Below are 22,732 nucleotides of genomic sequence, written 5' to 3'. Positions count from 1 at the left end.
TGGGCACGGCACTGAACAAGGACACAACCCCAGACTTAACCTTTACCAAGAATATTGAAACGGCGACGTGGCACAACACACTGGAAAATTTGGGTGGCGATTAGGCATATCGGAGTTACACGTCAGAGAAGGGCCGAATAGACCTAGGGAACGGCAGATCAAATTAGTAGACTGGGAACTGTTTTGTGGAACTCGAGAGACGACATAGCAACGATCGATCACAGACACAGAACAAAGGACTAAGGAGCTCAGCGATGACGTCAAAGCTGCCACAAAAATTGCACCACCTTAATCTAACTTGGAGAAATGCGACAGCAGACTTCTCCACATGTGGGAAGCTAAGTAGCCGCTTCAGAATAGACTTAGCGGTCGGAAGCATAAGAGAAAGTTAATAAAGCGCATAGCGCTCCTCAACAAAAAAATTAGAACATGCTAAGCAATTGACCAAACAACAATGGGACGAGATATGTAATTCCATGGACGGACGATTAAGCACCGGCAATACCTGGCATATGCTCAGGTTCCTGCTTCACCATGAGATCAACAAGAAAAACCACATGCAAGCCATTAAGAAGTTAATATGCACATATGAGAGCACGAAGAGTAATTCCTCAATGAATTAGAGCAGAAATACATAACACAGGCACCCCCTTGTAGCTCTGCTAACTACAACGGGAATGCAAAATCAAAATGAGACGAGGAACTCACGGAGTTAGAAATCCTCGTGGCCCTACAAAAAGTTAAACACCATATCAGCCCCAGACTCTGAAGGTATAACCAACAAGACTCTCAGGAACCTCGATAATGAATCGATCGCCAAACTAGCAGAATACATAAACGAGTGTTGGGTAAAGAGAGAAATGCCAGCTAAATGGAAGAAAGCGACGATAACGCTAATTCCAAAACCTGGTGAGAAGCTTGAGATCGACAACCTCAGACTAATCTCCCTAACATCCTGCGTCAGAAAATTAATAGAACATGTAATTTTAAACAGAGTAGATAACTTCTTAGAGGATAATAACATATACCCAGATAGCAATGATAGGATTTCGCAAAAACCTTTCGACAAAAGATGCGATGCTTCAATTTAAGCATCAGATAATCGATTACAAAACGCGCTCTACAAGGCCCCCCCCCCCAATCTTGGGCCTTGATCTTAAAAAAGCTTTCGATAATGCCAACCACGCAACCACATTGGAAAACATCGAACGAATAGGACTAGCGCAACGGACGTATAACTACATCAAAAGCTTCCTATCAGATAGGAAAGCAGTCGTCTCCGTCGGAGGGCTCACGTCGCCCGAGATCGACATAGAGAGGACCGGCATGCCGCAAGGCGCTGTAATTTCGCCGATGCTGCTTAAGCTCATCTTGATGGGACTCCTTGACAAATTTAATCAGATAGAGTCCCTGAATAACACTATCTACGCAGACGATATTACTATCTGGGCCTAAGGTGGCAGCGATGGGTCAACAGAACAACGACTCCAGGCTGCAATTAACACAGTAGAGGAACACCTCCTAGGAACAGGTTTCACATGCTCTGCAGAGAAATCTGAACTTCTCTTGCACCACCCCACACTGAGGGGCAGGCCTTCTAAAGCATACGACAGAAAGAAGGCTTATGAGGAAATCACGCTACACACCAAGAACGGGCGGAATATCCCAATAGTCAACCAGCTCAAGGTGCTGGGTATAGTAATCGAGAACAAAGGCAGAAATGGGGAAACCATCACGAATTTATGCGCAAAGGTAACAAACACCACGAGATTAATCAAATGAATTACTAACAAGCAACAGGGTATGAAGAAAGAAAGTGTCATACGGCTGATACAATCATTCGTAGTCAGTCAGATCACATACATAGCAGCCTTCCACAATTGGTTTACAGCTGAAGAGACTAAAATTAACAACCTGATAAAAAGGCATACAAACTAGCACTAGAAATCACCATCAGTACGAGCACCGATCTCTTGCTAAAGTTAGGACTACACAACACACTGGACCAACTCAAAGAAGCACAACAAACATCTCAGGCAGAATGACTAACCAAAGCCACAAAGGGACGCATATACTAAGCAAACTAGGAATTAATTACCACAATCTATACGGGGAAAGGAGGACGATAGCGACAGAAATTCATGACAAACTCCTAGTACCAAATATACCGAAGAACATGCATCCAGGTTACAACGAAGGGCAGACGCAAGAGTAGAGCAGAAAAAATGAACCGAAGCTTTGTGTCAGACGACAGAGCAACCTTTGTAGACGCCGCGTAATACCCACACAGAAATAGCTACGTAGCAGTAATCGTAGATCACACCAAAAAACCTCATACAAGCGTATCAGTTAATACCAAACATTCCGAGACAGCACAGGATGTAGCCATTGCACTAGCATTGGTCTCCACGAATGCACAGTACATCATTAGCGATTCTCAAGCGGCCATTAGAAATTATGCAAAAGGTAGGATCTCTCCTGAGGCATGGCACATCATCACACTCAATGAAGCAAAATTCTCTAATGTTGAGAAGAACGGCAGGTAATTGCTTTGGTTCCCAGCGCATGCGACTCCAGACATTCCCGCAGTCAACCTCATCGAGGTAGCACACCGCGAAGCTCGAGGTCTTACTCGCCCAGCTGAGCAACGAGTGACTTCCATCGGTCAGGAGAACGCGGAGAAAAAGATAGATTCAGAAGATTTAGCGATATTACCAAATTCTATCGAAATCGGAGGCGAGTATTACCACCGCCTCACACTAAACTGAACAGTCCTTTACTTGGAGGCAACTACAAACACTAACTTATACTAGTCCCGTGAAAATAAAAGCTTTCTACCCTTATATATCCGAGAGCGATATGTGCAAGCTATGGAAGTCTCTTAGAGCCACCCTTCAACACATCTTGTGGGGATGTGAAATATACCAAAATAAAATGGCAGTATCCCCAGGAAATCTACGGGAGCGGTGGTCGGCCGTGCTGCTCAGCTCAGAACTCCAAGACCAACTTTGGGCCGTCGAGTGAGCCAAGGAAGCCGCACGGGAGCAGCAATTTCCAGTGGCCATCTAGGCGGCCCCAGACCTGGTCTTCCAAATCGCCGGATTTCAAATAAAGTTCTCACATCAACACACATCCTGCATACTTTGCATAAAAACCTACTTCAATGCCTTCAGCAAAATCGGACGTATTAGGAACCAAAGATCAGCTTTGCTTCTCGTCGCGCCGCTGCCGATTTTTCCTCTATGCCTTGCGCTGCAAAGGCTATTGCGGAGTGGGCTTGTGCCCACTATTCTCCGCCTACTCAACCACCCTGTGGCGCGCAACTGAAAGTTGAATTTGGATGTCCATACAGACGCCACTACTTTCAATTTGCCCAACTCAAAGGCCATGCCTCAGTTTGTGGTTGAGTTCACGGTGTCTGCTCAAATTGATAGCGGCGAGCTGCTATTTTCGCACTGAGTGACGTGAGTAGCACGTCTCCCTTTGCACTAATGTCTACGACAGTCACAACTTGCGACGGTCAAACAAGCCGAACAGACTTGATCTCCATGCTTGCTCGTGTGAGTGCGACGGCAGCACGCACTTCAGTTATGCAATGGAATCCGCACTCCGCACTCGCCTTGAATGGATTCTTAACGCCGCGAGCTTCGACTTTGATGACCACACACCTAGCTCGAGGGCGGGCGAATCGGGAGGCAGGCGACCTGTGTGCCACATGTTGGCAATTGGGCGTATAAATTTGGTCACCACAGCTACCAATCAGAGCACGCGATTGTCCTCAGCGAGGTCAGCGAGAGGGCTCGTCGCGGCATCTACACTATGGGTGCAGATGCAGCTACATGCAAGTGTAGTGGCTAAGAAGGTGCACGACAGGCATAAGCTCACGACATGCCTCTAATCTGGCCATGCCACGGGAACCTTTGTCCTGCACTTACTTGACCGACGTATCATAATCACATCCAAATTGCGCGTAACGACTCAATACGAAGCGACGGTCACCAATGCATCCAGCCTGGAGAGGCCAGGAACAGGCGCGCGCTGATAAGCGGAAATGTGGTCTGACGTTACGTTTCGCATAGTTCGAGGTGAGTTTAATGTTCAAAACAAATCCAAATCAGCGAGACGCGAACAACTACTACAGTGATAAGCCGTGTGGCCGAAGTTTCATTCTACAGTGTGCGGGCGCGGTCGAGCGTTAGAAGACGATAGTGCGATATTAGTACTTAAGGAAGTGCGTAATTCTCGTTGAAATTCGAAAGGCAGACTGCCGCTTGCTAGATCCTGTCTATGAAACTGCGTCAATAATTATACACAGCAACAGTAGCCAGAAACTCACTGATCTAAACACCCTTTGTAATTTGATGTCAGCTATAGCGTAATAGTAGGCGCTTATAAGAATCCGTTATACGGAAAAATATGGCAGCCCCCGAAAATGTGAGAAGGCTTCTGTTGAAAAGGGACTATTCGAGGAAAAGGTGACATCGCGCTCCACTTGCGATCTCCAAGCGGCACGCAGGAGCGCGAAATTTGACTGAGATGTTCACAGCAGCGTAAACCGTCCGGGCACATTTCTTTTTTCACAAAGCCGCAGGGGTGTTTGACGATTGCGTTAGCGAAAGCTTCATTCACAATAAATATTCAAACGTGAACGTTCGATCGTCATAGCTTTATTCACGTGGTGATTTGGTTCTTATGATCTGCGTCTCCTGTTCTTTGCATAAATGTACTCTGCAGAGATTTGGGAAGCAAAGTACCGAACCCCGACGCTCCTCTCATCATACAGACATTTTGCGTATTAACTTACAACATACTATTAAACTTTGCAGCCGTAATGTCTCATCCATTTCTGTGTCTTACGAATAGCTTCCCTAAAGAAAATGGGCACTGCAATCTCCAGATGTCATGCAGGGTCATAGAGTCATTTGCTGCACACTCTTGTATTTATTCTTCCCGATCTAGTAACGTTAATATTGCGTTCTAATAATAACCGATCTAGATACCATATTAACTCATGCGGCACCCCGACGCGTGGATCACCATCCAACCCCTCTACGACGTAGAAATGTCGCGTAAAAGGAAGCTGCCGTCACATGGGGGCGAAATGCGAAAACACCTGTACTTAGATTTAGGCGCACGGTAAAGAACCCCCCGTGGTCCAAATTATGCCGGAGTGCCCCACTACGGTGTGCCCGATAATCAGATCATGATTTTTGCACGTAAAACCGCCTAATTTGATTTTGAAGTTCCCGTCGCACATCCCTCTTCCTAAGAGATTACTCCGATTGCTGCAACCACCGATTGGACACGTAATCACTTCAGAAGCAGAGGGAAAACAGACCACTTCATCGCACGCTATCGCGAAGCATCTGTTCGCGCCCCCCTATTATATTACAGACGAGTTTCACAGCAAGCCGTGCTCCGCAGATCCGAATGCGTAATTCGATAGACTGAACAAATAATTTGACGCCAGTTATTCAGATAGGCGCAGCTATGATGAAATGTAGAAGAACGTAAGTAGACATTTGTGACGATTCCTTTCAAATTTACAATGTAAGCATATGTAGGAGAGTTTGCAACTAGGAAGGTATATGTGCTAATTAATTTATTTACTAAAGTGAATGCTTTCGCTGTTGCTGCCAGTTATGTCCGCCTGCTCTGATAAGTCATCTTTACTAATGTGATTTCAGTAACTTTTGTTGGGTTTTCTTGATTGAAGTTATTGAAGTAAAAAGAAAACAGTGCATATTATCGCCTTCTTCTTCAACGTGGCGGATTAGCGGAACCAGTTTGTCATCTCCAATGCCAGCGATGATAGCACTAGTTCATCAGAAACGCTCCCTTATACAATTGGAAAATCGCGAACTGTTTCTATTCCGTTGCGTTACTGACCTGAGAAGCATTCGCAAATAACTATGTATAAAATATAATGAGATCCACCTCACAGCGCTTTGAGGTGGACCTCACAGCGTGTCTTGAAGCGCATCAAGAAAATATCCAGAAATAGTGTTCGCTTTTTTTTCATATAAGCCTCCCGATACATTTTTTCATATGCGAATTATCTTCAATTAAGCTTTCTTATTAAGACACAATAAATCACTTGCGTGAAACGTCGAACTGTCAAGTATGCCCTACGTGGCGAAACATGTCAAGCATACTTATGTTGCAGCTATTTCAAAAACTAAGCTCAAAACTCTGGGTACGAAACCCGATCCATCAGTGCCATTTCTCTTTGTCGCATCTGTGGGTGTTACCGAGGGCTCCTGCAGGAAAGTAATCTCTTTGTTCAAGATAACTGACAGATCAATGAATTAATTAATGTCGCGGGAAAAAGAACTTACATTTTTTAAGCCGGTGACGGCCAATCACTGCTATTTGTTATCGTTCACGCCTATATTTTGGCTCGCTATAAATTTATGTAGCACATCGCGGTGTTAATTGTCGTTCTGTAGCCGCTAGAAGAACCATGAAGCTGCAACCTTTGCTCGTGGTATCATTTATTTTTCTAAGTGAGCCCCGTGTCACTATTTTGGGCGCGGACAGCGGCACGGAGGAAGGACCGGATTTCGAGAAGGTATAATATTTTTGTCACGCATGCTCTGAATTCGTTAGACAGCGATCTTATTTGTTACTTTCCGCAAGGTTAAGTTTAATTCTTTATACTCGATAAGGTGGTCTGGAAAACTGGTTTCTTTTCTCTTGGTCAAAAACAATATATTGCCCTTTTACCATAGGCTAGGAGAGTTCGAGGCTCACGTTACACGGCTCTACATTGTTGGGAGTGTAAAAGCGGTATCTAATCAGAAAGGCATTGTCCCGGTAAACTGGATTTTATGCGGATTGTTAAGGCTCGTAATCGTTCCATCCCTTCCTAATCTTATCGGCGTACACTTTTCAATATAAACCCAAGAAAGGACAAACGCTAAGGCTAGGTTTCTGTCAGAGGTGTACTGGTGCAAAGCGCGTAAAAGCAGCAAATGCCTACAAGACCATGCGGAAGTGTCCCCGAAAATTTCACAAGCATACTTAATCAGTCCTGTGCGAATTTCTTGCTAAACTATTCTCTGATTTAATCTACTACTACGCAAGCCTTGTGTATCGCAGCAAAGTGATGCTTTACTGGACCTGCGTACGATTGAGACGGCTTTATTGTGGCTTGATTCAGTTTACTTTCTGCGTTGGTTTATTGTGAGAGTAGGAAAACTTGGGCAAAAGTGTTTACGGTGTCTTAAGCTACTTATTGAATATGTTATTGAATGCAATACCGACCCGTAATAACAGTCTATAGCTGATACATACAAAAAACCTCGTTTTGTTTCAACAACTCGTGCGAATTTGACCCAAGAGAGACGCATCTATACAAGCAAAGTTGTCGAACTAAGGCATGCTTAGCACAACACCGTGCCACCGTGGGACATCGCGCTTTCACAGAGCTGTTTGTAAACACTGTCCACCTGCATCTAATACGGTAGGTGCTCCCCTATTGTACGGAAACATCAGAATTGTAACGGCAAGTGATGAAGAGGCAAAATCCAAATTTTAAAACCTCTTATTTATTCCACCCTCGGGAATCTAAAGCAGCGCAGCAAGACAGGATACCACACGAAGACACGCACACAGCCTTTCTTCGTCTCTTCTTTATCGCTAGAAAAACCCTTTTATGTAGCACATATTCAGCAACAGGAAGCTGTATCGGGAGTTCTTCAGTCGCTCTACAATATTATCATTGGCACTTTTCATCTAATTGAAATACTTGAGAAGTGGATTAATTAATTAGGACGAATTTATTATCTGTTAGGCGGAATTAAAAACAGAAATTAAGTAGCGCCAAGCGATATATATATATATATATATATATATATATATATATATATATATATATATATATATATATATATATATATATATATGCCCTGGCTGTGTGTTAGGAAACCGAACCCAGGTAGCACACAAAGTCTTGAAAACGTCGTATTAAGGGATTCAACGTCTGAAAAGGATTTTTGACCAAAATCGACGCATCAAAGACGTTCCAAACAAGATAGCTTAAAAACGAGGGGTGAATACGTTTTGCAAACGACTCAAAACGCCACGCCACGGCGCGTCAGCCTCTTTAGCGGCTTCTACAATATTCAACAACCCATCAACGCGATCCAACCTTGCGCAAGGTGGCGATACCGTCGTCAAATCATGTGACCAAGGTGGCCACGTGATTCGTGATGCCGGGCAGCCGGGCGAGCCGGGGCATAGTCGCGTCGTCATGGCGTCGTCACGTCACCGCACTCAAATTGCGCTGTGGTGTGTTTGCGGCTGTTCTGAACGTGCTGCCGCTGCCCTTTGCTATGTAAGTGTTGCAGTGTTTTGCTGTCAAGAAAACGATATTCTGTGATCAGTTTGGGTTGTGCGATATGTTTGTGTGGTTTTAATTTGGAAATCAGTAGTGTTTTCAATTGTTATGTGATCAAGGCGGCCACGTTATTCGTGAAGCCGGACATAGTTACGTTATCGCACTCGCATGGCACTATGGTCTGTTTGCGACTGTTCTGAATGTGCTGCCGCTGCCCTTTGTCATGTAAGTGTTGCAGTGCTTTGCTGTCAAGAAAACGACATTCTGTGATTAGTTTGGGTTGTGCTATCTGTTTGAGACGGGCATAATAACGTTATCGTACTTGCATTGCGCTGTGGTATGATAGCGGCTGTTCTGAATGTGCTGCCGCTGCCCTTTGTCATGTAAGTGTTGCAGGGTTTTGCCGTCAAGAAAACGACGTTCTGTGATTAGTTTAGGTTGTGCGATCTGTTTGTGTAGTTTAATTTGGAAATCAGTAGTGTTTTCAATTGGAGGGCGCGGAGTGGAGGGCACTAATCAGCTCTTCAAGTTCATTGTCATGTTATGTGAGGCGCCTTTTCACTGACGCTGTAATTAAGGCGTTAAGGGCAGTATAAGGACGAAAGTTAGAGGGACGAAATCGTGCCTGTGTGTCCCTAGCGTCGGGGTCGGCCGCTATGCGTGATCCTAACAAGAAAGCATTTTGCAGAATGCGAAGAAAGGCGGCAAAATTTCTGTCTGTGCGCACCTTGCCGATCTCCGCAATAGAGCCATCATCGTGGTATTTTAGTCTCCCGTTTAGCAAGAGTGTTGCAGACAAGGGAACTGGTTCAAACAGGCTTTTTTTTAATGATTCACTACTAGTGCGGTATCCCAAAAGGTGAGGTCAAGTGCTCACCCTATTTTCTTCCCTCGCGCTACAGCGCACTGACAGAATTTTGCGTGCACCATACCGTGCTTTTATCGTTTGCGCTTCAGGTTCTCGATTGTGTTTTCGCCCCCTTTACCCACGTGATGGGTATTTCATGGTATTACCGTGTACCACATGTGTCCATATCTTGTGTCCAATATATGAAACGGCCAAATTCGATTTTATTTGACGCCTCAAATGGTAGTAATGTATTGAGTCCCTTGTAGCTTTGTGCTTGTTATCAATTTTACTATTTGGCGAATGGATACAGCATGTACGCTGCATAACTCGCTTGTGCATACTGCATACGTGAGTCGAGTATGCCCTTGGTATAAAATAACTTGTATGCTTTAGGTAGTACGATTGTTTGCAGTTTGGGAAATGTGTCGGAATGTACGCTGTGCGCCCTTCGCCCTTTACGGCGGCCTGCCGAGTTCGTGCGGGTGCCATGTGTGCGCATGGAGTTCGCGAAGCGCTCTCGCAGTTTTTTTTAATATATATATACATGTGTTCTGTTCGCGCGCTTCGCACAACAGGGCATGTCACAGTTCTTTGTTCTTGTGCAACACATTTTCCTAGCGTACGTCTGTGCATTATTTGGTACCGGTTTCACACGGGGCTCTTTTAGCCGCTATCCAGTCCGTTACAAATCGAATTTCTCGGTCGTGATGGCTCCTCTGCGCAAGCTACGAGAGTGAGCCAGTCGCATCGATAATTTCGATCCGGATCGGGCTTGATGGCGATAGAGAGTGGTCGTGTGACAGCGGTTTTACACATGGCTCCCACATAGGGAACACTTTAAGTTCAATGCTGCTGAGTGAAGAGCAAGTGCATATATATGCCAGTGGTGGTATGTGGGCAAGTCTTTCTGGTGAAGCCAATACTTGTGCATTCAAAACATTTCAATTACCAGCGTAGTGCATCAATGTGTCTACTTCGACAAAATAGAGCACCAGTGCAGATATCTGAACATACCTGTCCAGGGCAGCAAGTGTGTCTAGATTGAAACCACTACCAGCATGTGCGGCAGTTCTATTTCCAGCAGCGGGACTGCACAATAATCAGTAGGGTACTCTCAAGCTGTTTATCTATGAAGCTCTGCCTGGACTGTGTGCCAAATATTTTTGGACGTGAAAGTGGGGGTGAATTGGTAAACATCAGTGGAACTGTGCCTGGACTTTGTGGCAAATGTTTTTGGATGTGAAAGTGTGAGTGAACTGGCAAAGAATTTGCTCTGGGCTACATGTGTTAAACGTTTTTCTCATTCAGAGTGCTTTTTTTTACTTTAGGAGACTGGAGATGTGCGCAAAGTGGGACATGTCAGTGTGCTAATTATTGTATTTGCTGGCTTGCAAATTATTCGTTGCAACTTTGTTTTTGCCAGAGAGGTACAACTTTGCCTCTTGTAAAGGGCTTTTTAGATAAAACACTTACTATTTATTATGACCATTGCTTCCTTTGTTACACAAATGCAGCTTCCAGTGCATTCCAGTTTATTTCCATGTTTATGTAAGTTTCTAATATGAGGCTTGCATATTCATTTCTCACGTTCTGGAGTGGCAAGATGCAGCATTACTGTCTCATCGTTCGCTGTACTACAGTAGTGTTCACTTAATTGTTACACTGAATTCCCCGTTTAAGTATTCTGTACTAATTTCACTTGATTGCTTTTTTGTTGTATGGTTATTTTTTTCTCGCCATTACCTTCTTTGATATATCCTAAAGGCAATATTTCCAATTTTGCATTGTTCCCACTTTTTTTATTTCTGTCACAGGATTGTTTTATGATGGTATGCGGTGGTATTTCTTTTTGTGCTCTTTTCAAGCTTCTAGATGATTGGTAACATTGCTTGGAGGCAGTTACCATCCAATTCATACTCTTGCATTTTTCAGTCTACTTCTTCCATTCGCTCCGATGTCACTTCTGCATAACTCTAGTCCATCTAATAGCACGCGCACTTTACTATGATAAATTAGACACTTTAGTACACTCCAGGTTTTTCTGTTCATTTTTGTATGTCTACTTGGAATTTTGTTTATGTGCTAGTGAATGTTCACTTTCGAGTTCATTACGAATCCTTTCTGCGACTTTTGTCATTGTTGATGTACTTTTATTTCTATTTGCATTTCTCACACAGTTTGTTCGAACCTTGCATAAGCATTACATTTTAATAAAGTGTTCTTGCTTTGTCACAATGTTCTCATTTCATGCACTCTTGGCATGAAGGGCTTGGTCTGGCCACCTGCCAAGACGTGGCCATTTTTTCTTTGCAGGATGTCATTCCCATTGTGGTTGTAAGCATCGTAGCTTGCTAAAGGCGGTATTAAGGATTTATTATTCCTAACAGGCTCATTTTCGTGCGACTTGGTAGACGATGCGCCGGCCATGCGGGGAACAGTGCTTGGCACTGCGCCATGGCTCTTACAGTCACCACGGACGCTTCTACTCATCTGGGGCGCGATTGGAGATCGTTGTTCGAAACAACCGATCAGTTTCACCTAACGCGATTGGCCTAGGCCGTGCCAACGGGTGCGGCTGACGACATCTGCGCGGCATAGGCCAGTCGCGTGAGGCGAAACTAAACGCGTGTATTGAACAACGATGTCTCATCGCGCCCGTCACCCGCGAAAATTAGCTTCAGATGATCGTAAACCTTTCAAGACCGCATCTAGACCAGCTTTTTGATAACGTCCTAAAAACGTTTAGAAATTGGTTACGAATAGTTTTGGCAAAGGGATTACTTGTGTCTTTCCCAATCCTATTTCTAGACCAGCTTTTCGAATACGTCTTGCAGACCTGTTCTAGATCGTCTCAAGAAAGCAATTAAGCCGGACATTAGCAGAGATATTCGACGTTTTCCCGCCGAAGTTCTCTCATTCGTGTCTTCTTTAACCCGTTTTTATCGTCTTGGATAAACGCTACGAAAACGTTACGTATCTCTTTTGTGCTACCTGGGAATTGCCTCCGTGTTAAATATGGGAAAGATGGGCGGGTAAAGTTAATAAGATCCAAGTGTGGTGTTTTACGTTCCAAAACGACAATTTTATCACGATGCACGCCGTAGTAAGTGACTTCGGATTTATTTTGAACACCTGGAGTTCTTTAACATCTACCCAATTCCCGGTACACGGGCGTTTTCCATTTCACCTCCTTCAATGTGCAGCCGCCGCGGCCGGCATTAGATCCCGCGAACTCCGGTTTAGTAGCGCAACGCCTTATCCACTACGATACCACGGCGGGTGCGGTGAAGAAAGTCGTGCACATGGTTTTAAAGCGAAGTTATCTTTTTCTCCTTCTTCGACTTTTCCACCGCTGCTGCAGCTGGTGCTACTGTCTTGTACGCCGCGTCGGGACGTGGTTCAGAGCGTGCATATAACGTCAGGAGCGTGTCAGTGAGGAAAGACGACGCGAAAAACTCGTTTGGACCTTTGCACCACGTATACGATGTGCTCAATGCCCTCTGGCGATTCCTGGGTGTCACAACAATACCCTCTTCACGGCTGTAATTATGCGTCACTCCCCGCAAAAGCATTGCAGAAAATGTAGCACCTTTCTACTGACGTGCAAGTACAGGTGCATATAATGGTAGAGATGACGAGGGAGAGGAGGCAGAGAATGGGCAGAACGGACGCAGCCACTAGGAGGGAACCGAGTGCCTTGACACTTTTCGCTCGCAAGTTGCACACATGAGGGCAGGGTGGGGCAGGGAAAATGGACGTGAGAAGGTGAGGAAACGCTACTACTGGTTGCCTCGATGAGCGCGCCCCCGAGTCGTCATAGCTATTATCTAGACACGACAGCGGTTGCGGCCCAACTGAAGAAATTTGAATTATAGGTAAGGTACCTTACGTTTCTGCTATTTCTGAAAAATAAACATCACGCCAATTTGTCAAGAGGGCAATGTGACGCACGGTGCGCAGACACACAGCCGCATTAAAGCACCGCAGCGTCTCGGTGACACCAGAGCATCGTAGAGTCTAGACGTCCCAATTCATTACTTCTGTGCCCACCGTGGTAGCCTTGCGGCACGGGCATTGGCCTAGGTCATGGGTTCGATCCCGATTGTGGCAGTGTCATTTATACGGAGGCAAAATATAAAATGCTTGTGTTCTTAAGTTAAGGCTTTTGTTAAAGAACCTCAGGGGATCAAAATTAATCAGTAGTATCCCGCTGCGGCATGCCTCATAATGCGATGGTGGTTCTGGCACGCAGTATTTCATCATTAAAGTAAACTTTCATGCTTCTGCCATGATAAGATCTACCGTGTGATACAATGACAACACTAACCTTCTCGGAGGTTATGAACAGCAGCGCAAAACAACGCCTTAAGCAGACACGTCTCGCTGCGTGTCCTGTGTTCTACGCAGACAAACAATAGTGGTACTGGCAAAGTAACCTTTACTATCAACTCACCATTCTCGTATTGCACTAAATGCTGCGGAAATTAAACATTCAGCGTCAACATCACGGCTAGTTATTGTCAATAAAAGCAACAGGCAGAGAAAGCTTCTCTCACTGTTATTCCCACAGTGCGTGGGATCCGCATAACTTTTTTTAAAAGAGCGCGTTTGGCTTAGTTGTTACCCCATAGCGCACAATAAAATGAAACAAAAACGTTGCCCGACGTGGTGCTCATAATTTACATGGAGGCCAAGGTCTTTTCTATTTCATACTGGGCATCTGCTTGGCCACCAAGCACAATCCGCGCTGCTGTACTTTTCCGGTGACAAATCGTATAGCGCAGAAGCACACACACAAATGTTTAAAGAATGGCAGGAGAGACTGCCTGCAGTTTGCCATGATGTCGAACTGAGAAGCCAAAACAGCCATAATTCAGTACTTTTCTGGTCACTAGTTCAGTTTGCGCGGCTGGTGCACGCATAACTTAAGCTTTTTTTTTTAACCCAAACGTTGTTAACTGTGCGCGCACACATGGCGCAGCGTTTGCGACGTTTGAATTTTGCACTATTTTCCGCGCACTCCGGTAGCTCTGGCCGGTGCGCTGCGTTACTGCAATGAAGAAAGTAGTTCATCAAAGAAGCCAAGCAGGAAAGCTTTGCACACATGCAACTTGCAGCAATTGTTAAGTAACAACATTATATTACAAAATTAGTAATAAATATTGCGATTCATGTTGATGGAAGCGTGTGTTTGTTTGCGCGTACTTGTGCGAATGCCTGTTCGCGCTGTTGACTGGCGCATTCCTGCAGCTCGCGCGCGCAGTTTGCTTGATAGCCTCCTGCGTTTTCTGCGCTCTTTGTGTTTGCTGTGACTTCTTTGGAATACTCCTGCGTGTTGCTCGCTTTTAACGCGACAGCGTAAAGGAGCTCGTGTCGCAGAAAATCCGGTGTCGGTGTCGGACATCGCTTAGGCGAAAATAATTTCGAACCACGCATACCCAGGCCCTCCATGTGACGCAAGGAATTTACTGAACTGATTTCCTCACACTAAAATACGTGGGAAAATTGTAAACTGTGACTAACACACAACCTACAGACATGATAGCTCTCGGATTGTTTATTTAACTATACGAGAAAACATAAATCTGTTGCGCGAATACTCGAAGGAACACCCTTTTCCAGCTTTTCTACCACTCACGAACCGGCTGCTGTGACCGCCGTTTGCGCACGCCGGCGCGCGGGTGCCTCGGCAGCCACGGAGCCGTGCGTGCGGACTCTTGAAATACCTCCAGCTGGCTCTCGCCTCCGTCGCATTGCGGCCCACGCAATAGACCGCGTTTCCACCAGAAAGCCCGCCTTCGTGCATAGCGTTCGCGGCCAGCGTTCAGTAACATGACGGTTACATGTGCTCCAGTTGCGGAAAGCGTGAGAAGCAGTCAGGGATCTTTAAATGCTATCGCGTTCCATTCTGCAAGACGAAGCCTAAGGATCCTAGAAATTTTAACGCGACAGCGTTAAGGAGCTCGTGTCGCAGAAAAGCCGGTGTCGTCGGCGTCGGCGGCGTTGGCCGTGAGCGATAAATCCCAGCAGGCACTTCATGAATAAAAAACAACTTGCAAGGTGGGCTGGGTGGGAATCGAACCGGGGTCTCCGGAGTACGAGACGGAGATGTTACCGCTGAGCCACGAGTTTTTTTTTTCTTTATTGCCGGTCGTTGGCCCGGATAAAAATTTCACATTCACAAATAATCAAAAGGCACACTCACAATATGTTGAAAACAACCGCAGAACTTGCGCGGCTGCGCTTGTGCTAAAATTCCCTTATCGCCAATAATAATTCCACTCGTGGCAACCACTCTGGGATGCACTCCAGCAACTTTTGTTCCTCTATAAAGTTCCGTATGCTTTCGTTGAAATACTGGCGAGCCGTTCTTGCATCGAGATCGGCATGCCTTACCGCAATTCTACATTTCCAAATGCTATGCAGGGCCATAAGCATGATCACATCGAATGGGGTACCATCATCACTTTCTATTGGCAAGTAGCGTATCCCATACGCATCTAGGGGGAAATCTTTTTTGATTGTGCGCTGGAGCACATCCCAGAGGAAAACGGCATCCCAACAATGCAGAAAAACATGTTCAATTGTCTCCTCCTGCCTGCAAATTGTACAATGAGTGCCCCAAGGCACAAAGAAACCTCTTTCAGCCAGCCACGGTTTGATGGTCAGCGTTCCGGAGTGCAATTCAAAAAAGAACGTCTTAGCGCCTGACGGTACTAGCATCGCCTTAACGCGCTTCAGAACATTGTGCCCATGGCTAGCTCTGTAGAGAGACCGATATAAAGGCACGGGAAGAACAACATCACACAGGTCCCTGTACAGTTTTTTCCGGTTAACGTCACTCAAATATTGAAGTGAAAAACGCGCTGACAAAAACCTGCATGAAGCCACAACTTCACGTAGAAAACCATAAACAGCCCCTGGCAAACTGCCCGCTGAGACAACCATTTCGGGCAAGTGCTTGCCCAGGCGAAGTTGGCAGACAGTGTATAAAAACGGGTTTTTTGCATCCCTGAAGAAAAAAAAACGATTGACTACCTGTCTCAAAAACAAATGTGACAATCCAAGTCCTCCATTTCGAACTCGAAGAAACAAATTGGTGCGACTTGATCTCTCCCAAGACGATGCCCACACAAACACTGCGAACACCCGGTGAATTTTTTGGATGTTTACCCTTGAGCAATGCAAGACTTGGAGGAAATACCAAAGTTTGCTGACTAAAAATATGTTACAAATTGTGGCTCTGGAAAACATAGACCAATTCCAGCCATTCCATTTGTTTACTGTGTCCCGCAGCTTATCCACTTCACTCCTCCAGTACGACTCACTGTCTTTGTAGCACTGAAGGGGAACACCCAAGTATTTCACCGGAGTGGTGACGAAACTCATGTTGGCAAAAGTGTCTGGGGCCCCACGCCAATCTCCGTGCCAGAATCCCAGGCACTTACCCCAGTTTACCGCGCTGCCGATCACAGCACAAAAACTTTTAACACATTTGACAGCCTGGGTTATACTGTCCAAATCAGTGCAGAACACAGCAATATCGTCTGCATAAGCCAACAGGCGGACTTCGACCTCGTGCAGTTTAAACCCGCGGACACAGTCATTCTCCATGACACTCAAACAAAACGACTCTATATACAAGCAAAACAACAGCGGCGAGAGAGGGCAGCCCTGACGCACCGACCGCTTAACTTGGATTCGCGCTCCCACCACCTTGTTGACAATGAGCCGCGTCGAGCAGTCCCGGTACGCCATGGCAACCCCCTCCCTAATTATTCTACCCAAATTCACATAATCTAGTATGCACAAAAGTATGTCATGAGGCACCCGGTCAAACGCTTTCTCGAGATCAATTTGGAGCATTGCCACTCGTGCACCCATGGCATCGCAACATTCGAGGATACTGCGTGCTACGTGTATGTTTGAGAAGATAGTTCGGCCTTTAATGCCACACGTTTGATGCGGCCCCACAAGCTTCGCAATGACAGTCTGCAACCTCTTTGCTAAGATTTTCATCATTATCTTATAGTCTCCGTTAGTGAGACAAATTGGGCGGTAAGAAGTTACTCTTCGCAATGCAACGGGATCTTCTGACTTGGGTATAAGAATAGTGTGGGAAGATGAGAAGGACGGGGGTAGTACTTTGAGCTGGAATGCTTCGTTATATACATCCGCTAAGGCTGGTGAGATCGCACCTTTGAAATATTTATAAAAGGCTGAGGTTAGACCATCAGGGCCAGGGGACTTCCCCGGATGCATACTTTCAATAGCACTTTTCACTTCCTCTTCCGAAATTGGTTCCTCCAATGTTTCTTTCGTACTTTCATCTAGCCTTGGCATCAACGACAAAAAGTCCTTTTTAAAACGATCAATGTCGACTGCGCAGTAAGTGAATAAACCACTGTAGTGCTCGAAAAAAGCACGCTCGATATCTTCTGCTGCGTCGCTAACTTTTCCGCAATATTCGATTTCCGCTATCTGATTGCGGCGCGCATGCCACTTTTCTGAGCCCAGCGCTCTTTTCGACGGTACTTCTCCCATTATCAGCCTTTCAGCCCTTGCCCGCACCACAGCACCGCGGTATCTTTCGATATCGAACTGCTCTATTTTATGTTTCAGTGCGCGAATATCGTCCATGAACATGCCGGGCATCCTACCTTCCTCACTGATCATTTTTTCTAAATTCCTGCGCATCTGTTTTTCTTCTGCTCCCTTTTCTCTGCATATAGCGCTCGCACGCTCTAAAGCCTTGATTTTAACCGCCTGCTTGAAGTTCTCCCATTTTTCACCAGATGTCGTGTTATCAACAGCATTCATTTCTTCAAATTGCTTCGTTACATCCGCTGTAAACATTTCGTCACTTAGTAATTTCGAATTAAATTTCCATAGTTGCCACTCAAAGCCCTTTTTCTTTTCTTTCGTGCTTGCTACTAAAAAGCTGACCAAACAGTGATCACTGAATGAAAGTGCGCTCACGTGGTACTCCTTACAAAGGGGTATCAAATTAAGGCTCAGATACACTCTGTCCAGACGGGCGTGGCTGGCTGCCTGAAAGTGTGTGTACTGCGTAACCCTCCCACCACCGAGACACTCAGCCACGTCTTCCAAACCATCGTCCCTTATCATATCGCTTAGGCCAATGGTGCTTGCATCCTTGTACGGTCGGGCGCTAGTTTTATCACGGGCTGAAAGAACACAGTTAAAATCACCGGCAATAATGAGGAGCCTATTACACTGGGTATACTGTTTTAGCTGATCGAAAAATCTGCGTCTTTCCTCAGCGACAGTCGGCGCGTACAAACAAATAACACGCCATTCCAACGACGATAATAAAAAATCGCACACAATAAGCCGACCTGACGGGCATGACGTCACAGCTTCTACTTTTGCTCCAAGACTATGTCGGATGAACAAAGCGCACCCGGAAGAAGTTCCCACAGCATGGCTCACTATAACACAGTATCGAGCTAAGAATTGACGCACCATGCCCCCGGTTTCGTCGTCGCCCTCAACTTTCGTCTCCTGTACTGCTAGAATGTCCAGGTCATGTTCGGTAACTAGTCTATAGAGTTGACTTTGCTTCCTCCTTGAGGCAAGCCCACGTACGTTTAAAGTGGCCACACGAAATGACCTATCCATAGACATCATTGCGAGGCGGTGAGAACCCGGGGGCATGACGCTCACCTCACTACTGCGCGTTTTTCCTGGGTGCCTTGACACGGTGCAGTCCTCAGGGAGGCAAAGGCGGCGTTTCCGCCGTCTTGCGCTCCGTCGAAGTGTTCGGCCGAAGCCGATGGGAAAGACGCCGCACGGGAGTAGTTTTCGCAGGCGGCTCGTCCGTTGCGAGGGCGCTGGGCCCCTTCTCCTTTTCGCCTGCTTCGTGGGGCCGCTTTGCGGTCGCACTGGCACTGTCGCTATCGATGCCTGTCATCGGCACTGCCTCGGGAGTAGACTCTACAGCTCCGCCGGAAAAAGTGTGGCCGGTACTACTTGGAGCAGCTTTCCTACTCCGGTCCTCCACGGCTTCATGCAGAAGCCCGGCTTCGGGCTTCCCTGGAGCTTCAAGGAGGGCGTCCTGTGGAGTGTTCGGGGTACCCTCTTGAGTAGTCGGGTTTTGGCACACTCCTGCTGTTTCCTCGTAGTCTGCCTCATCCATAAGGTGGTCCAATGCATCGTTTGCCTGGACTGGTCCGGTCACGCTGGCGTACGTCTTTGGGCAACCCGCGTCTTCATGGCCGAAGCGGCGACAACGACTGCAGCGAGGTACTTTGCAGTCCCGACGTATGTGCCCGGTGCTCTTGCAGCGCAGACAGAGTGGAGCGCGGCCTGGAACAACGACGAGAGTCAGCTCTCCGGCTATCTTGAGCTGGTGTGGAATGTCTTCGACTTTGACGTCGCCATGCAATTGCAGTCCAACTGAGCGAGTCGTCGAGCCCTTTTCAGTGACGCCTTGCACACGCCACTTCTCCCGCGTCACCTCCAACACTTTCCCGTAGGGTGCCAGGGCTACACGAATGTCTTCGTCGGTCACGCCGTGCAGCAACCAGTGTAGCTTTAAGCGAACCTCTCGGTTGTTTGGATCGATGAGCAAACATGGGCGATCTTTTACCTTCACGTTGACAGCGGTGAGCAATTTCTGAGCGGCGTCAGCACTCGTCATTGTTACAGCCCACACGTGGTTCATCTGATACGTCCCCAACGCCAAAACGTCGGGGAGCGCACCTAGATTGGCCAAAGTGTCCCGGTAGTCTTCGACACGGTAGGGCCGAGCTCTTGGGTCGCTGTGCATGAAAACGGTGTTCGCGACGATGCGTCCGGATGGCAGATTGGGCAGAATAACCTGATAATCTTCGGCAGTAGAAGCAAAAAACCTGTTACCGCGGCCCGCCTGGGCCGCCGAAACCGCTCCATGGGAGCAAGCCATCCCGCGTCCGTTTCGCTTGAAAGCCGGAGGTGGAATGCTGAGCCACGAGTTCGATGCTTCAAAGCGGTACAAAAGCGCCTCTAGTGAACGCGGTGTTGCCTTAGAAACGAGCTCTTTCTAAGGCTCAGGCGTGCGTCGCTTGCTCAGGCGCACATTTCGTTGTCGCGCCGAACGCTGCGTTGCTCGACGCTCACCGCGTCCGATGCGGGGCGCGTAGTCGCTGCGCCGTAGCCCATTGTTTTACACCCCTTGGCGGGTCGACGGGAACGCTGTCGCGTTCCACTCTTGAAGGCAAAGCTTAAGCGTCCGCCAATTGTTTTTATTGACTTCTTGTCGCCTTAAAGATCACTATGATCGCCTCCGACTCGGCCATCTCAAAGGTGAGTGAGTTTCTAATCCCCTTGGCTCGTTCATTGCGACACGGTGGACAAAAGCGCGAAAGTACGTACAGATCCTGCGCGTGTCTTCCGCGCGCCTTCGTTCTTCTTTTCGTTCCTAGTGCTATTCCTCTGTTGTGAGAATTGGATGAACAGCACTGGATTTGTGGTACTGAACATGAAGTTTTGTCCTGGTTTAACTTCCAGGTACGCTTGTGGAAACGTAAAACAAGTAAGTGGTGCCAGCTAAAACAACAGGGCATGTTGTAAGCCACGACTTTTAGTTTAGTGTTCGAGCACCGATAGAGTTAGCCTCATTAATGAGCGCAAAAAAATTTGCCGTGATATCATCCAAACTCAAATATCAAAGATATTTGGTTCGCGCCACACCATCTAGTACATGGCGTGTGAACGGTCTTGTAAGAGTAAAGGGCGGTCGACGCTTACGTAATCAAAAAACATATGGGAGAAGATGGCGCCATGGTAAAATAGAATTTGAAGGGTATATGCGATTCTATATGATAGGTGAGATAAAATAGGTGTGGTAACCACTGAGTTATGCACCTTGCCAACTGCGTGTGTTTTGTTTTCTACTAGTTTGCCCACACTCAAATGTCTTTTCTTACGTGTTCTCCGCTCTACGCCATCGACTCCTCCGCGCAAACGGCTTCGTGTAGGCGCTCGCTGCATTCACGGAAAAAGCAGATTCCATTGCTTTCTACGTTCTACTTTACCGAGAACATTCAAAATAATGCACTCGCGTGAAATTTCAGTTTTTTGCACATCAAGTTATTGATTTATTTAACAAAGCTCTAAAAATCAGTAGGGAATGAGGTGCCTGGGCATAGTTGCCGTTTCGTCGCATTGTGTTTCCAGACTCTATGTATGCGTTATCAACAACATAAACGTCTAAAATTAGCAACGTTTTTTGTAACCATAGAAGTAAATAGTTAGGTTAGGTTAGGGAAAGGGGAACGCATCCTTGTGAACTAAATGACGTTTTGCCCCAAGCTTGGAACAGTGCTTTGTCGGTTGAGCAGTTCTATGTAATAATTTCTTTGAGGGTAAGCAAAACCTCAGAAGCAGCAGGTAGACGGGGAGCAAAAAAAAATATGAAACACTGGTTTTATAAAAACGAGCTGCGCTTAACATGTGGTCATAACAGTTAAGTAGATGAGCAGAAATAATTGATAAAGTAAGCAGAGAAATTATAAATAAATTATATGAAAACCTCACACTGCCATTGGCCAGAGCAGCCACACTTTAGTGTTTTCAATGTGTCATTTATATTTGTCCATTTATGTCAGCTTAATGGTTCATGTAGCTCTCTTGATTGTGATTTTTGGTGCATCGTGGCTTCATATTTTATATTATTTTTTTTTAGATTAAAAATGAGCTGAGAGACACCATAGCCGGAACGTGGAAGGATAAATTCTCTCGCCATTCATTGTCTAGTCTCACCGGGATCAAATGCAGAGATGCCGCGAAAATGTATTGCAGGGAGCAGAAGAAAAATATTGCTGGTGCCACCGCAATCATTTGCTCCATTGATCGTTTGGTGCACAGTGCCTTCAGTAGCAGCCATGGTGATTTTAAGCGTTCAGTTGAGAGAATTTGCAATTGCATTTGGACTGGGAGTAAATTTCAGTGTCACTTGTGAACAAATTAAACGTAGAATGTGTCTTTTCAGAGTACATTTCTTATATATGAGGGGCGTTAAGAAATTTGGTGTACACGTTAGGGGTCAACATGAGTGCAAGTTTTTCTTGTTGCAGTAGAATAAATGTATTATGTCCTATGTCATACAGCAGTACATTGCTAGGGGCGTCAAACCAAAAACAGCAGCACACACTGAGAAAGTTGGTTTAAGAACGAGCTGTGATTCGGGCTTTCTGCATTTCAAGGGCCGAATTCCAAAACGACTGAAGCAAAGCTGCACGGTATGCAGTGCCGGTCACAACATACTGTAGCCAGCGCGGCATGAATTTCCTTGGCATTGTGTGTCTTTAAGATGCAGAAACAGGGTCACTGCTCATAAGACAATGCGAAATTGGGAGGTGGGGGGAAGTGGCAGGGCTTCCCTCTAGATCAGCCAGGGCATGCCCTCTGCCATACTCGCAATCCTACCTTATTGAGAACCAGTAATGCATGTTCTCCTATTATTCAGCCACGTGATTTCCTTTTTTGTGTTAGAGGGGCACTAATGACGCCCTAAATTATTTTAAAATGAAAAAGCA

The 22,732-nt window shown here is 46.2% G+C and overlaps 1 protein-coding gene across 1 annotated transcript in view; it reads left to right on the top strand.

Annotated features, from left to right (window-relative positions):
* Window positions 1–6,413: 6,413 nt before the first annotated feature.
* LOC142591115 (uncharacterized) overlaps window positions 6,414–22,732 on the top strand; it is a 50,087-nt gene continuing 33,768 nt past the window's right edge. Inside the window, exon 1 of the mRNA XM_075703499.1 lies at window positions 6,414–6,571. Coding sequence (XP_075559614.1) covers window positions 6,464–6,571 — 108 coding nt within the window. The 5' untranslated portion in view covers window positions 6,414–6,463. The remainder of the gene's footprint in view (window positions 6,572–22,732) is intronic.

The sequence above is a fragment of the Dermacentor variabilis genome, chromosome 8 (assembly GCF_050947875.1).
Source record: "Dermacentor variabilis isolate Ectoservices chromosome 8, ASM5094787v1, whole genome shotgun sequence".
Taxonomy (NCBI): Eukaryota; Metazoa; Arthropoda; class Arachnida; order Ixodida; family Ixodidae; genus Dermacentor; species Dermacentor variabilis.
Note: the sequence above shows the minus strand (reverse complement) of the source record. Positions and strands in the feature narration are given on the sequence as shown.